We start from the raw sequence: 16,864 nt of genomic DNA, 5'->3' as shown, positions 1-16,864 counted from the left end.
GAGCTACATCTCTAGCCTGATACCTCCCCAAGGACACGGACACCTCAGCAGCCATGTGTGAGATTCTAAGTAACACTGGACCCATCTAGGTCACAGTGCCTCTCTTTTGGATCCCGCAGCTGCCAAAGGCTGACCGTCTTAGCAGACAAGACTATGGCTATAACAAGTCCTGACTACAGGAGATGATGTCAGATGGGTTAAAATAAGAGGAATGGATGGCTTGCAATGTTTAGAAGATTTATTAAAGTACAAAATAGTTGGAATTAGCTGAACAGACAGACATATTAAATATTTACAAAAGACATTGATAACAGCACTTAAATAAGAGACAACAGCACAGAAGGTCTTGGCAGTCACAAGTTGGAATTATGGAGATCTGCAATGGATCCCACTTCCTGGTTGATCGTGGAGATGTAACCGTGAGCAGTCCTGCCTCCTCCCAGGGATCTCGTGTTGGGAAGGCATCCCCGAGTAGTCAGTACTCCACGTAACTGGCCTAACTTTCCTCACCTTGCTGCTTGTGCTAAGTCATAAAGACACAGTCCAGATGACTTCCTCCAGCCTTCAATGATGTTCAAAAGGTATGAGCAACTTCTCATGGCTTAAACAAAATGCATCCCGTCATAGGTTGAGCACTGTATCTGTACTAGAACTCACCAGTTCTGTATGACCGAATTCTACCTAGAAAACTGAAAATAAGGACCATGTCACTTCCTATTTTGTGGGAACAGGAGAGGCAGCAGCAGTGCTTCTGAAAACATCCCACTGTAGTTTAACAGACGGTCGATGATAAACACTGTTGTGCTACAGCAAGCACACAATCCTGTGAGATCCAGAACAACTTTGAGGCAGATTTTAGAGACCAAAGTCAACACACACAAAACAGACAAATCAGAGAAGACAATCGCCCAGGAGATGGCCACTTCGACAGTATGTTACAGAGAGCAAAGCTCAAGGCCACACGGTTCTACTCACTTGGATAGTCTTAGTGAAAAATCAAATTCAGAGGAGGAAGGACTTTAAAACTAACCTGGCTCAGGAAAACGATCCCTAAACCAATCTCTTCCGCCTCAGAAGAGGTCGTCGTCGTCGTCATCCGACTCCTCCAAGTACTTAATTGGCTTCCTTGCTCGTTCAGATTTGGCTCGAGGAGCTATAGTGTCTTCTAAGTCCACAGGGAAATCCTCTTCCTCTCCCTTTGGTTTCTAAACAGAGAAGATCCAAGTAATTTGCATATTATTAATGCAATAGGGTAGTTCTATACCTCCAGAGCTCTCCTCACCTTCTTCTACTTAGTAGTAAGAAAAAGGCCCAAAGCAGGAGTCGCACAGACTGACAGATCAAAGTTTCCGACAGTGAAATTACACATGGGGCAAAGGAACGATGAACTCAGGTTTAAATTTACTTCCTTAAAAATATGCAAACTAAGAGCACAGCCTAAGTGGATGCTACAACATTCCAGAGCACATGAGTCAAACAGTGATAAATACCTTGCTCGTGGCACCTTTAGAAATTGTCTTCTCAAAATCAGAGTCAGAGCTATCAGAAGAAGATGGCTTCCTTTTGCGACTGTTCTTGGCTTTGGCAGGAGCAGGTTTTTCAGAGACACGAGCATTCAAGGCTGAATCTGATTTGGTTCCCTTTGGCGCAGCTCTCTTTTTGGTACCAGCAGTGGAGACTGAAGACTGGCCTGTAAGTCAGCATGGTTATCAGTCATCACCGTCTGGTGAGATTTCTCATTGTTGAGTCACATGCCACTATACCACTATGCCTGGTTTAAGCTGGGCTGGAGAGCGATTCAAAGTCTTCATAGATTCTAGGCCAGCAATCCCTCAACCGAGCCACATCACCAGCCTTGACTTCTAAGTTATCTTATATGGATTACTTCCAGCAGCTTATAAATTCTTTCCTTACTTATAGAAATGAGCTAGACTCTAAGTCGTGTGCTAATTTGAAACAGAATTTTTTTTTTTTTTTTTTTTTTTTTTGGTTTTTCGAGACAGGGTTTCTCTGTGTAGCCCTGGCTGTCCTGGCACTCACTTTGTAGACCAGGCTGGCCTCGAACTCAGAAATCCGCCTACTTCTGCCTCCCGAGTGCTGGGATTAAAGGCGTGCGCCACCACGCCCGGCTTAGAATTTTGTTTTTTAAAGTAATTTACTTGTATTTATTTCAGTGCACTGGTGTTGTGCCTACATGATATCTGTATGAGGGTGTCAGATCCCTTGGAACTGGAATTACAGAAGGTTGTGAGCTGCCAGGTGGGGGCTGGGAATTGAACCCAGGTCCTCTGGAAGAGTAGGCGGAGTTCTTACCAATGGAGTTATCTCTCCAGCACCCACCATTTTTTTTTTTTTTTATATTTTATTTTAAAATAAAGATGTAAAAGATACCACTCCCATTTGGATAATGTTTTTCTCCATGGTCAACAGACATTTCCAGAATAAAAAATTAAGACTGACTTGGAAGGCTGGAGAGCCGGCTTAGTGGTTAAGAGCACCGACTGCTCTTCCAGAGGTCCTGAGTTCAATTCCCAGCAACCACATGGTGGCTCACAACCATCTGTAATGGGATCCGATGCCCTCTTCTGGTGTGTCTGAAGACAGCTCCAGTGTACTCATATACATTAAATCTCAAAAAAAAAAAAAAAAAGAAAGCAAGCAAAGCAAAGCAAGCAAAGCCAAGCCTGACTTGAGAAAGTCCGTCAATGTCAATGCTAGGAGTTTCCAGGCTTACTTTTGGTTGCTGTCCTCTTCACTCCCACGGTCTTTTTGGAGGATGGCTTTGACTGTTCAGTTTCCGCTGGGAAGTCAGTAGCAGAAGCAGCAGGAACGCCTGAAGAAGCTGGCACACTGTCCTTAACATCTCTTTCAAGATCAGCTATTTCAAACAGGAAGGAAAATGGTCAGTCATGATAGCAATTGAAAACATTCCCCTGCTGGTCTGTCCCTGATATGTATTTCCACTTTCTTTCTTTCTTTTTTTTTTTGTTTTTTTATGGATAATTTTTTTTTTAGTTACATTTTTTTTTATTAGGTATTTTCCTCGTTTACATTTTCAATGCTATCCCAAAAGTCCCCCATACCCACCCCCCCAGTATTTCCACTTTCAATTTCTTAGACTATTTTAAATAATAAATTGAATTTAAAATTTCTACTTTCTGAGGCACAGAGCTTTGCACAGATTGGCTTTGAACTCACAAACCTCCTGCCTCTAAGTCCTGAGCGCTAAAGTCTATGGGTTTATGCAGGTGCTGTGGGCTGGACTGACTGAGCATCTCCCACGCACCTGCTAACTCTACCTAAATACATACCAAACATGGAGCTTTTCTGGGCCTTCAGTGCTTTTTTAGTATTTCTAAAAGAACAAAACAAAACCACTGAGAAGACATCCCTCCAACCAACTCCATATGTGTAAAACATCAATCATCAATAACTAGACCAATAACAATTCAGATAGTTATGATTAGATAAAACACTTACTTGGGGGGGATTTTGGTCTTAGGTGGAGTAGCATCTAATGGGAAGAAATCTTCATCCTCATCCTTTTCATCCGCACCTGAGAAATCTTCATGGGAGTCTAAATCCACTGTGAATTTGGCTTTTGCTGTTGAATACATACACGAATAAGCAAAGAGGGCACAGACCTTAAGCATAGGCTATTCGTTTTGTGTGTATTAATTACCACAGCGCTCATGTTACTTTATGTGCTTGAGTGTCTTGCCTGCATGTATGTCTGCGTACTATGTGGATGCCTGATTCCAGTGGAGGCCAGAAGAGAGAATTAGATCCCCAAGACTGGAAGTTACAGTTGGTAGTGAGCTGTCACGAGGGTGCTGGGAATGGAACCAAGGTACTCTGGAGATCAACCAGTGCTTAAGTGCTGGGATTAAAGGAACACACCACTACTGCCAAGTGCAACCAGTGCTGTTAACCACTGAGCAATCAATCTCTCCAGCCCCCAACTTTATATTTTAGGAATATGTATACTATATTCTTTTTTCCTCTTCTTTATTATTTCAAGACAGGGCCTCTCTGTGTAGCTCTGGCTGTCCTGGATTGCACTCTGTAGACCAGGTTGGCCTCAAACTCACAGAGATTTGCCTGCATTTGACTCCCAAGTGCTGGGATTAAAGGCATGCGCTACCACAGCCCAATGGCCACCCAATTTTTTGTTTTTTTTTGTTTTTTTTTGTTTTTCAAGACAGGTTTTCTCTGTGTAGCCCTGGTTGTCGCTCGGCCACCCAAATCTTAAAGCACGCTACCATGGGCTTCTGTAGTTCTCCTTACCTGCAGCACTTCTTTGCTCTTTTTCTCGAGGAGGGACATCAAAATTACTTTCATTACTGCTCATATCTGACTCAGAATCAGACCAGGGGTTTTTCTTTTTCCCTTTTTTGATAGGCTTAAATGGCAATGTCGTTTGCTTCTTTGCACCTAAAAGGGAGATAGGAATTTACTCTTTAGAAAAGTTTTTTTCTTTTTTTGGTTTTTTTCGAGACAGGGTTTCTCTGTGTAGCCCTGGCTGTCCTGGAACTTACTCTGTAGACCAGGCTGGTCTCGAACTCAGAAATTCGCCTGCCTCTGCCTCCCAAGTGCTGGGATTAAAGGCGTGCGCCACCATGCCCAGCAGAAAAGTTTTATATTATTACACTGAGTGGAGGTCAGAAGACAGCTTAAGGGAGTTGGTTCTCTCTTTCTGCCATATGGGTGGTGGTGGTGATGGTGGTGGGGAAGTCAAACTCAGGTTGTTAGGCTTAATGGCAAGGTCCTGCACACGCTAAGTCATAGCACTCAATCAGAAACGAACTAGACTGCTATCCTCTGGCTTCCTCCTCATTCCTCACAGACTGTAAAGGGGCTGAGGCACAGCAGCACGAGTAGGAAGCGATGCAGTTCATGCCCTACATAGTATGGTTTGGTTATTCCATTCCACAAGTGTATGACGTATTTCCAGTAAATAATGTGATACAAATGTCTAAACATCAGTTCCCTGAGAACACATGTCTGAGCTAAGGTCTGGGTCACTAGAAGATCCTTCTGGGCTCTTTCTGTTGCCCATGTTTGCTCAGACTGTAAAGGCAGTCTCGGTCATAGTTATCAGTTTACTCCTATCTCTCTTCTGTAGGCTGTTGAAGCCAAGGAAAACCAAGCAGGACTTCCTGGAAAGGGGAGGGGAGCTATTTTAGATTTCAACTAAGGAATTCAAGTAAATTAATAATTATGAGTCTCTTCTAAAATAAATCAAACACCAAGGGCAACATAAGCTCCAAATATAATTCATGTGCCACCTTCCTTTACAATACTTAGTTCGACTGTAGAGAAACACTGACTATCTATGTAGACTATATTAACAATGCAAACATGAGTTGATACCACCTTGCCCACCACTGCAGTACCTGGCTCTCTCTTCTGCTTCTTCTCTATTCGTTGCCGGAGGCTTCCTGTTTCCACACCATCCTCAGCAGGGGTACCCTCAACGTTTTCACTCTAGAAGACAGCAACATGGAGGAAATAACAACACTCAGTAAGACCAAACCACTCAGTTCTGTCCTGTGATTTGGAATAACAAAGTCAAATATTCACATATATAGATTGACACAGACACAAATATACTGTGAAAGAATATATTTCTCATTGGGTTTTGGTTAAGCAATCTAAAATAAGCCGGCCTTTAATCTCAGCACCAGGAGGGCAGAGTTCACGACCAGCCTGGTTCTATATAGTAAGCTCCAGGACAGCCAGAGCTATATAGTGAGACTCTGTCTGGAGACAAAACAAAACAAACAAAAAAAGAAGTCGGGCTGGAGAGATGGCTCAGTGGTTAAGATCACCAGCTGCTCTTCCGGAGCACCAGGGTTCAGTTCTCAGAACCACATGGAGGTTCACTATTGTCTGTAACTCCAGTTCCTTGGCATCCACTATCTTCGTTTGGATTCTATGTACACTGAATGCAAGGCAGGCAAATATCCATAGACATAAAAACAATAGGGTTAGAAATTTAGATGTAATTTTCACCATTAAAAAATGGTATTATGAAGCCGGGTGTGGTGGGCACGCCTTTAATCCCAGCATTTGGGAGGCAGAGGCAGGCGGATTTCTGAGTTCAAGGCCAGCCTGGTCTACAGAGTGAGTTCCAGGACAGCCAGGGCTATACAGAGAAACCCTGTCTTGAAAAATAAAACAAACAAACGACAAACAAAATGGTATTATGGAGGCTGGAGAAATGGCTCTGAGATTAAGAGCACTGGTTGCTCTTCCAGATCTCCTGAGTTTCATAATTCTCAGCAATCACATGGTGGCTCACAACCATCTGTAATGACCTGATGCCCTCTTCTGGTGTGTGTGAAGACAGCTATACAGTGCACTCATATACATAAAAAAAAAAATTTATGGTCTGAGGTCAGCTCTTTTCTTCCACCATGTGGTTCCAGGGACTGAAATCTGTACCTGAGCCATTTGACTGGTCCTAATTTGTTCAATTTTGAAAGTATTACCTTAATTTTCCTCCTAATTTTCTTCTCTGCCTCAGCTTTCATCTCTACAGTCACTTGGGGGATGACTCTTTTTCCCCGAGGAGAAGGCAAGACGTCAGCACACATCTGTGCTTTCTTCCCCTTTCCTTTCCCCGCCTTTCCAGGAAGGCCTACTTGTTCATCCTGTTTTTCCTTGGCTTCGACAACCTATGAAAGGGAAGAGTGAGAGCACATGTGCAGTGGAGAAAACACAACACCTGAAAAGCAACAGTTACGCAAGCTTGAGAACTTTATACAACTTAAGGTAATTTGGTGATCGGCCTCGGTGGAGATACAATACGGGCTTACTTTGAAAAGGCAGAAACAGTGCATGGGTTTGGATTTATGGCAGGCCGTTCCCCTGGGTCTCTCATAGTATTCTGTGCTAGAGCAACCCGTGGCCCTGTCTGTAGTAAGTGGGTCAACACAGTAAAAAAGAAAGAAAGAAGCAAAGGCAGAAACAGAAGAACGGAGTGCATGTCTAATTTCTCACTTAGCCTTTCTGAAACAAAGAGAAAGCTGTGCTTTAAGCTAAATCAGATAAATGTGTGTGTGTATTCCCGATATTAAATTTAGTTTATTTCTTGCCATCATTTGCTTCATACTAATTAATAACTCAATTTTTTCCTTCTCTCTTTAAAAGTACATTATCATTACTGGATGGATGTGTGCATGGTCATGTACACACCACAGCAAGCACATAGAAACCAGAGGATCACTTTGTGAGTCGCCTTTCTCCTGCCACCTTACCTGGGTTCTGAGGATTGAACTCAAGTTACAGGCTGTACTACTCTGACTGTCCTCTCTGCTTTTGTTCTTTTTTTTTTTTTCCTTTTCCTTTTCTTTTTTGTTTTTTTTTTTTTTCGAGACAGGGTTTCTCTGTGTAGTCCTGGCTGTCCTGGAACTCACTGTGTAGACCAGGCTGGCCTCGAACTCAGAAATCCACCTGCCTCTGCTTCCCAAGTGATGGGATTAAAGGCGTGTGCTACCTCAGCCAGGGTTCTCTCATGTTAACCCAGCCATACACTATGTTATTTTTTGACGTGCTAAGCATAGAGGGCAAAGGTTTATACCTGTATGGAAAGTGCTCTACTACATTATCTCCTAGTCCTTCGTTTTTGACATGGTCTTACTATTATAGTTTAGTCTGACCTTGAACTTACTGGGTAGCCTAGGCTCCTCAGACTTGTGATGTCCCTACCTTAGTCTGAGGGCTGACTGTCTACGTGGCTACCAAAGCCAGCCTTTTCATTATTTTTACATATTTTGTCATATATTCTTTCTCTTCCTATATTTTTTCATAAGAAGGTATGTTGCTGTGCTGGACGGGTGGCTCAGTGGTTAGGAGCCCTTACTGCTCTTGGGGAGGATGAGTTATGGCTCTTAGCACCCACCCTGGTGACTCCTAAAAGTCCAGGAGATTGGCACCTTTGGTTTCTGTGGGCACCTGCACTTACTCGCCCTCCGCCCCCACATACATAATTATAAGTAAAATAAGAAAGGGCATGTTGCTAGGCTATAAATATTAATATAGGCTTTACAAAATGCATACCTCCAGTTCTTCAATAAAAACAGCCAGATCTTCCTTCCACAGATCTGATGGACTCTTTTGCTTTAACGTGTTGAGCTCTTGTTCCTTCACAAGATTACCAAAAAATGGGGTTAGCAAATATGAACAAGGAGTGTTTTCAAGCAGAACAGTTAGTTTTCCCACCAGGACCTCCCCATCTCTGAAGCTCACCTTCTCGTTTCTTTGTTTGCACAGCTCGTCCTTCTTCTCCTTGGTCAGATACCACAGGGGCATGTCGAGAAGGTAGTTGAAGGTCGGGCCAGCCTCTGCTGCAGAGTCACTGGTGCTGGTTTCAGTGTCACTTTCTTCATTTTCTTCTTCATCTGGAACCTAAAGGGGGAATTAAATTCAGACCATGAAGTACAAACATGCAGCCTCCTTCATTTTCTACTTGTGATGTCTAGAAATGTTAGAAAATAAATTCTACATTTTTAACTAATTTTTTTCATCTTCATTCTGTGTGTGGTGCTCTGCCTGCATGAGTGTCAGAGCAAGAGGTAACTGAGTAGGATGAACACACGTGGAGCTTAGCAAGTGGCTAAGGAAAAAACTACCTTCTGCTGAGCTTCTTTCCAGGCTTTCACAGGGTCAGAATCGTATCCTCTCTGAATCAGAACTTTAATTAATTCTTTTTTAGGTTTATTTTCTATTTAAAAAAATAGAGAGAGAAAGAGAAAGAGATAAGCTTTGAGAAAGATTTAGAAAAACAAGTTATTTCTACATTAAGTCAAAAGATTAAAACTGGAAAATTTGAGCCAGGTGGTGGCCACACACATTTAATCCCAGCAGTCAGGTGGCAGGGGCAGGCAGATTTCTGAGTTTGAGGCCAGCCTGGTCTACAGAGTGAGTTCCAGGACAGCCAGGGTACACGGAGAAACCCCGTCATGAAAAACAAACCAACTGTAACGAGATCTGGCGCCCTCTTCTGGAGTGTCTGAAGACAGCTACAGTGTACTTACATATAATAAATAAATAAATCTTTAAAAAAAAAGAAAAGAAAAACAAACCAACAATTCCCCTACCCAACCCTCCTCCCTGCAAAAGGGAAATTCAGCTGTCTATGTTTTGCCTATACCTGCCCAGATCAGACAAATTTCTGTAAGCCAGGACGAAGGAATTACCAGGAGACAGACCATAGGCTAGGCTGTAATCTACATAATTCTCAAAATAGAATGAGAGCCTCCACTTGTGAAGAGCCTGGGACTCGATCCCGTGTCTGACTGATTTCAGCAGCACATCGTTGGGCTAGGCTCTAGGACAGCTGCTCACAGCTTCATTCTCTGAATTACAGAAGGACAGGATATGTGTCTGCTCCCTTTCTCTAGTTCTCTGCTTTCAGTATCTGTTGCAGACAACCATGCTTTCAAAGACAGTTAAAATCACCAGCAATAAAGTTGTGGAGTGCCACCCTCTTATTATTATTTTCTTTGTTTGCGACAGGGTTTCTCTGTGCAGCCCTGGCTGTTTTGATACTTGATCGCAAGACTAGGCTGGCCTCAAATTCAGAGCTCTGCCTTTGCCTTCTGAGTTCTGGAACTAAAGGCACGTGACAGCACCACCTAGTATGAGTGTTTTGCCTACATTTACATATGGGCACACGTGTGTCTGGTGCCTATGCAGGCCATAAGAGGGCATCAGATCCCCTGGGACTGGAGTTACGCATGATATCGAACCACCATGTAGGTGCTGGGAATTGAACTTGGGCTCTTTATAAGAGCAATAAGAGCCATCCCTCCAACTCCCTGGATTACACTTTCATACCCTTGACATTTACTCTGTAAGAAGATTGGGCCATCCTGATATTTCCTAATTCCTGCTAGCCAAATAACTCTCCCCCGCCCCCCCGGTATCATTCATCTTCTTGTCGAATGAAACAAAATCATCTGGGAAATAGAGTGGCTAATAGGTTAGACCTAGGATCTGTGGATATCAGGGAAGCATTCTACCACCGTGAGAGCTACACCCCAGACCCGCACAAAGTCTTTTAATTCTCTAGCTTCTTCCTGTGTAAATATTAGCTGTGTTAATTTCTTTAGATGCTCAATCTAGGGGGATGAAGCTAATGCATTATACATGCTTAGCAAGTACAAGGCCCTGTAATTAAACTCCAGTACCAATAAAACCTTTCAAATAACAATAAACAATCCAGGAAAAGCTATCTCAAGCATTTAGGCATTTAGTAGATCTTTACATACCAATGACTATTTTGCCATCTATTTTCTCTAATATAAAGCGAGCTTGATTATTCAGTTTAGAAGATTCTGCACCAAGCATTCCTAGAAGCCATTCTTTTCTTAATCCATAATATTTAAGCCTGAGCTCAAAGAAGTCTCTTAGAATATCCAACACAGTGTCATATTTCTTTAAGCAACCTACATGGTCAAAAAGCACCTGGAAAAGAAAAGCAACATTCAAGCTATGATCAATCAATTGGGTTGCCTGATATACCCTTTAAAATTGATACTTGAAATTTTTTTTATGTATCTGGATGTTTGCCTGCATGTATATATGTGCCTCATGTGTGTGTAGCACTAGCCCATGGAGGCCAGAAGAAGACATCTTGAATCTCAACTGAGTGAGACAGTTGTGACCTGCCATGTGGGTGCTGAGAACTGAACACAGATCCAATGTACAAGTGTAAGGGCTCTTGTACATTGATCAATGTACAAGTGTAAGCCAGCTCCCCAGCCTTTCCTTTTGAGACAGGGTCTGACTACATAGCCCAGAATAACCTTGGAATTCATAAGGATCTCCCCATCTCTGTCTCCCAAGTGCTAGGATTATGATAATAACAGTTTTGAAATATTATCTCTTACAAAGTAATACATACCATAGAGTTGCAAGTGAGACTAGACTGGAGTTTGAAGACTTTGTGTAGGCCGACTCTCTCTGCCTCTGCCAATTTTTCTTCAGTCATCTTTATGACAAACTTCACAGTGGTATCTGTATGGTATTCCCTATAGTCTGTTATTAGAGAGGGTGTCTTCTCAGTGCCATTCAACATGGGTTCTAGAACCTGTTCTTTATATGTCTAAAAAACAAGAACAAAAACCAAAACACAATAATCCTTTGGCAAGGAGTCTCTTAAACAGTCAACAACAAAAACAATATTTTTCTCTTGAAAAACTAAGAAGTCAATAGTTACTTACCTGAGTCCATGTTCGGATGGGAAGCTCTGAGATCTCAATGGTTGTAGAGTCCAGAATAGCTACTTCTCCATTAATCACATACTGATTTGAAGCCAGTTCTTCAATAGTACCTTTGAAATTCTTATAACTTGGGAGCTAAATTAGTAAGAAAAACCTTTCTAAATATTACATCTCAAATATGTTAAACAAACAAACAAATCTAAACTCTGAAATAAATCTCGTCCTTGTACCCTATCTTAGCGTCCAATCTACTCAGCCGTGCCTGACGAGAAACAGTTCCAACCCAGAGCACTTACCATGGGCAGGGGCTCCTCTCCATCCAGAAGCCGTCTGATATTATTCACAACTTCACGCACATCAAAGTTGGGGATTTTGCAGGACCACCCAGTACCAATTCCCTCAGCACCATTTATCAGCACCATGGGTATTATAGGAATGTACCATTCAGGCTCAACGCGTTGGTTGTCATCATATAGAAACCGTAATGTGTGATCATCTTTTGGAGGAAACAACAACCGAGCCAAAGGGCTAAAGAAAGCAAAGAACATCATTTAGAAAATGACCCTGACACTTTTCACACACAGCTGGGCATGGTGGCTGTACAAGCCTGCACTTGGTGGACAATGACAGGCAGCTCTCTGACTTCTAGACCAGTCAGGGAACATAGTGAGATCTTGCTTCAACACCAAACAAGAAACCCTCTCAAGTTCAAGCTTTAGTACAGGTAATGAACATGTGTTCGTTCAGTGGGGCAGACAGAATGCTAAAGGGGAAGATGAAGCCAGAGATTACTTAGGGTGCTAAGAAATGAGTGCCGCAGAAACATGTTTATAATCCTGTGACCTGAAGATGCAGTCTAAGAAGGATTTTGAATTTAAGGCTTACCTTGGATATGTATTAAGATTGCTTCAAAAAACCCAAATCAAGGGGCTGGAGAGATGACTCAGCGGGTAAAAGCACTGACTGCTTTTCTGAAGGTCCTGAGTTCAAATCCCAGAAACCACATGGTGGCTCACGACCACCCATAATGAGACCCTCTGGCGCGTCTGAAGACAACTACAGTGTACTTATAATAATAAATAAAAAGAAAAATCAAAACAAAAATCAAAATGCAAATAAAGTGGGTGCTGGGGCTGGGTAGACAGCTCAGTCCATATGCTAGCACAAGGCTAACTCAAGTGTTAACCCCAGAACAACTCATATTCAGTTATAACCCTTGCTAGGCAAGTGGAAACAGGTGGGCTAGCTAGCTCACCAAGTTCTAGGTCAGGAGAGGTGCTGCCTTAAAGGGGTCGATGGCACCCAAGGTCACCCAGACATGCATTTATGAACACAAAAGAATGCTAACGTGGGTAAGAACTTATAAAACAACAGTATAGAACTATGAAGTATGAGGTGTGTGCCTGTGCAAAGTTGGTACAAATGGATTACTTAAGGCCAGGAGTTAGTTCAACCTGGGAGACATAGGGTTTCCTTCCCATCTCACTTCTATCTCTCTGTGTATATATGTTGAGTATGTGTATGTAATATGTATTATGTGTGTGGAGTGTAAATGTCGACACACACGTGGAGGTGCAAGGACAGTCCTGGATGTCAGTCCTTGGTTTACACTTTTTCAAGACAGGGTCTCGTTTGTTATTGTGATGCCAGGTTACCTTGTTCTTGTCATCCCCCTACCCCACCCCCTCAAGCTTATAGGGATTCTCTTGCCTCCTCCTTCCATGCCACCAGAGCACCGGGATTTACGGCACCCAGCTTTTACATGGGTTTTGGGACTCAGAATGCAGGTCGTCCTTGCTTGCTGGCAAGCGCCTTCCTTCTGCAGGAGCCATGGCTGCTGCTGAGATGCTGACTGGGAAGGCAGTGAGCTGAGTGCTTACTATTTTTCCAGGGCAGAAATCACAGCACTTGCTAATAATTTGAATAAAGTGTTAAGAGTAAGGGGTAACTTGAAGTTTTTTAGCCTAAAAAATTAAAAGGTGTGCATGGATTTTGTTTTTGTTTTTAGAGGCAAGCAGATTTCTGAGTTTGAGGACAGCCAGGGCTACACAGAGAAACCCTGTCTCGAAAAAACAAGAAAATTTATTTATGTGTGTGAGTACACTGTCACTATCTTCAGACATCAGAAGAGGGCATCGGATCTCATTACAGATGGTTGTGAGCCACCATGTGGTTGAACTCAGGACCTCTGAGAGAGCAGTCAGTGCTCTTAACCACTGAGCCATCCATCTCTCTATCGAAAACTGACTATTTTTAACAATGAACATTTTATCCTTTGATTTCATATTGCTTCAAGCCACTAAAAGCAAACTTACCTGAGCATTGTAAAGATGTACCTAGGACTAGCTGAGTCCTTGCCACCATGCAGCCTGGTTCCAAACTGACCGATGGGCTGTAAAAGGTTCAAATTATTGCTGCCCACAAAATTCTGAGCCAAATTGATAATGGTCATCATCAGTGACATCTGTGGAGGGAAAGAACAATCATCACTCTGACCAAAGACAAAGCAAGCGTGTCTCTGTGTGCGTCTTCACTGCTTCAGTTAGGTTACACAATCTTATAAGGTTACTGTAAGGTGACCTTTCCAAGATAAATAGATGGCAGAAAGGGTTCTCAAACATAAGACTTCAAGGTATCTAAACTTTTACATCATATAGTAATACTAAATCTTACTAAAAATCTATGAACATGGGGCTGGAGAGATAGCTCAGGTTAGGAGCACTGACTGCTCTTCCGAAGGTCTCAGGACCCAGCAACCACATGGTGGCTCACAACTATCTTAATGGAGTCCAATGCCCTCTTCTGGTGTGTCTGAAGACAGCTACTGTGTACTTGTATTTAAAAAAAAAAAATCTATGAACATAACTTGGTAGACAAGTATCCTAATAGGATGCTAATTTTAGAAATAGAACTATTGGTCAAAGGGTAATCATATTTTAGTTTTCAAAGACTTTTACCAATCTGTTTTCTACGATGGATATAGCAGCTTACACTTGTACCAAATGTGTTTCAAGAATAACTTTCAATTACTTCTGCTCTAAGGCATTCTGATTAAAGATTGTGGGTTTACCTCACCATGGTGATAAGAGGACATTTCGGCCACTGACCCAGCTAACTGGGCAACCTTCACTTCTCGCTTGTCATTCCGTTTGAAACAAGTAAACAAAACCTTTCTCTGACCTGGTTTCAAACCTTTAAAATGAAAGAACAATCATTAACATTTTCAATTTAGCAATTTTTGGCATAAGTCACCATTCTACGATAAAAACAGACTACACCATCGGCACGTACCGTCTACCATGGATGGGATAGACCTTTCGTTATCAGAGTTGGAGAAGAGGATGAGTTCCTTGTTTATGAAGTCATTATAGGTGAGGTACGAAGTGCTTTGTCCATACAAATAATCCTAGGGATCAAAGGCAGTATTACAGGATCTGGTGGGAAATAAACTACCAAGTCAAACACTCACAACTATCATTTGCCAGAATGATTTCTTCTGTCCTTGAGCTGGCACAAAACCATTAAATGCCATAGTGTTCGGCAGAAGGGACAATTGCAGTAGGTTGTCTGAAGTCTCCTCTCGATCCGCCCATTTAGCTACCTGTGCATAATTTTTTTCATTCATTAGAGATTAGAACCCCTATAACATATTTCTTCCTTCATTTGTTGTTTGAGTATTCTTTTGACAACTCCTTTTCAAAATGCTGCCAGGATTTGTTAGAACTTGGCTTAAATTACATCTGTACAGAAATAAGTGAATTCCTCCACAAAATACTCAAACCTTCAAGAATAAATTGAGAGAAGCATCTGAGTTGATGCTTCCTTCTGTCTTTTTTTTTTTTTGAGACAGGGTTTCTCTGTGTAGCCCTGGCTGTCCTGGAACTCACTTTGCAGACCAGGCTGGCCTCGAACTCAGAAATCCGCCTGCCTCTGCCTCCCGTGCGCCACCACGCCCAGCCTCTTCTGTCTTTTTGTAACTGAGACCATTCTATCTCCTCTGTTTCTATCTTAATTGATTTGAATTCTATTTAGTATATTGTATGTATGAATTGCATTTGCTTATTTACATTGAACACATTCTTTATTGCACTAGTTTATATTCCATAATTAAAAACAAAAAAAAAGGTGAGCCAGAAAGTGGTGGCATACACCTTTAATCCCAGTGCTTGGGAGGCAGAAGACAGGTAGATCTCTTCTCTCTGAGTTCAAGGCCTACAAGGTCTACAGAGCAAGTTTTAGAACAGCCAGGAACAAACAGATAAAAACAAAGATAGAAATAAACAAATGATCAAAAATTAAAAACAATAGGTATATGAGGTTGCTGCTGCCTAACACTGCAGTCATTGCAGTGTGTAAAACATTAAACATTTTGGCTGGGAAGAGGAGTAGTATTAAGAATTAAACCTGCAGGGTGTTGTGGTGGTGCACACCTTTAATCCCAGCGCTCGGGAGGCAGATTTCTGAGTTCGAGGCCAGCCTGGTCTACAGAGTGAGTTCCAGGACAGCCAGGGCTACACAGAGAAACCCTGTCTTGAAAAAAACCAAACCAAACCAAACCAAACCACAACAAAAAAACCCAAACCAAACCAAAAACCCAACTCCTCCCCCCAAAAAGCATATTTTATGGAGTATATTTACAACTTTTACCTCAGGAAGGCCAAGTAACTTCCGCTGTCTTCTGTCTTCCATAAAATTAGTTAACCATTCCTTTCGATCATCAACTTGTTTTTTACTAAAGGCCTACAAATTAGAAGGTGGGAAAGACATCACTGATACTTACTGGTTTTAGCAAAAGAGAAACATCAGAAGTCCTGTTTTCTAAAGTATCTAGTTCTGTCACTAGGATATGCTTACCAGAAAAATTCTATTTCACAAAGAACTCCTCTATGGGAACTTAACTGCTGTAACTGAGCACACTGAGAGTGACTTCTGAAAGAAGAATGCACATGTACAATACGACTCTCACTTACCAGGCTGATCGCAGCATCATCTTCAGGGCCAGAGTATTTGAATTGAATACGATGTCGCTTCATATCTGCAAAATATTCCTTAGCTTCCTTTGATGTGCTGGTGCCCAAACCTATAGAAGTAAACAAACATACAAAACAGATTAGTTCCCCAATAGAGCCTTACATAATAAAAAGCTGAAAATTTCTATGTGGGTTTCATTACAAACCTTTGTAGTATTTGACTTTCCATTTTTTGTGATTTGGAGTTGAACTTTTCCATTCTTCAAACTCGGGAAGACTATAGAATGCTATTTCTTGCTTATTTTTGGACACCTATGGTAAAGAACACATCTCTGTGGCTTTGCACATTGTCCACTCCCTGACATAGCATAGCCAGAGTTTCAGGCACACCCAGCAATGAGCATGAGCCTTAGAATCTTTTTGCATCTTGAACATTTATACCTTTACAATGGGAGTGATAAATTCTTCTAGAAAACGATGTCGCAGAAGAGATGGCCAATTGTGATGGATAAAATTGATCAGCAAGCCTTTGATGTGAGAACCATCTTGGTCCTACAAATATTTCAAAAGCCAAAGCACAAAGAACTGTTTAGAAATAAAATTATCACTGATGGGCAATTTCTCAAAAATTCTTCTATGCAAATTAAAAACAAAGACTACTCA

At 41.9% G+C, this 16,864-nt stretch overlaps 1 protein-coding gene and 1 pseudogene across 1 annotated transcript in view; one reads left to right on the top strand and one right to left on the bottom strand.

The window, feature by feature from the left end:
* Window positions 1–226: 226 nt before the first annotated feature.
* Top2a (DNA topoisomerase II alpha) overlaps window positions 227–16,864 on the bottom strand; it is a 30,258-nt gene continuing 13,620 nt past the window's right edge. The window contains exons 13-35 of the mRNA XM_085829578.1: window positions 16,643–16,753; window positions 16,408–16,513; window positions 16,202–16,311; window positions 15,879–15,971; window positions 14,523–14,637; window positions 14,302–14,423; window positions 13,547–13,695; window positions 11,528–11,759; window positions 11,232–11,366; window positions 10,913–11,113; window positions 10,278–10,473; window positions 8,637–8,728; window positions 8,254–8,412; window positions 8,065–8,148; window positions 6,495–6,680; window positions 5,397–5,487; window positions 4,288–4,434; window positions 3,481–3,604; window positions 3,312–3,355; window positions 2,735–2,878; window positions 1,491–1,690; window positions 1,031–1,205; window positions 227–689 (exon numbers count right to left, since the gene is read on the bottom strand). Coding sequence (XP_085685704.1) covers window positions 1,071–1,205; window positions 1,491–1,690; window positions 2,735–2,878; window positions 3,312–3,355; window positions 3,481–3,604; window positions 4,288–4,434; window positions 5,397–5,487; window positions 6,495–6,680; window positions 8,065–8,148; window positions 8,254–8,412; window positions 8,637–8,728; window positions 10,278–10,473; window positions 10,913–11,113; window positions 11,232–11,366; window positions 11,528–11,759; window positions 13,547–13,695; window positions 14,302–14,423; window positions 14,523–14,637; window positions 15,879–15,971; window positions 16,202–16,311; window positions 16,408–16,513; window positions 16,643–16,753 — 2,976 coding nt within the window. The 3' untranslated portion in view covers window positions 227–689; window positions 1,031–1,070. The remainder of the gene's footprint in view (window positions 690–1,030; window positions 1,206–1,490; window positions 1,691–2,734; window positions 2,879–3,311; window positions 3,356–3,480; window positions 3,605–4,287; window positions 4,435–5,396; window positions 5,488–6,494; window positions 6,681–8,064; window positions 8,149–8,253; window positions 8,413–8,636; window positions 8,729–10,277; window positions 10,474–10,912; window positions 11,114–11,231; window positions 11,367–11,527; window positions 11,760–13,546; window positions 13,696–14,301; window positions 14,424–14,522; window positions 14,638–15,878; window positions 15,972–16,201; window positions 16,312–16,407; window positions 16,514–16,642; window positions 16,754–16,864) is intronic.
* LOC115032658 (small nucleolar RNA SNORA42/SNORA80 family) lies at window positions 6,842–6,944 on the top strand (annotated as a pseudogene).

This window comes from Mus caroli, unplaced genomic scaffold (assembly GCF_978045245.1).
Source record: "Mus caroli unplaced genomic scaffold, Mus_caroli_1 scaffold_13, whole genome shotgun sequence".
In the NCBI taxonomy this organism is placed as follows: Eukaryota; Metazoa; Chordata; class Mammalia; order Rodentia; family Muridae; genus Mus; species Mus caroli.
The sequence above is the reverse complement of the archived record's forward strand: the minus strand, read 5'-3'. Positions and strand labels throughout refer to the sequence as shown.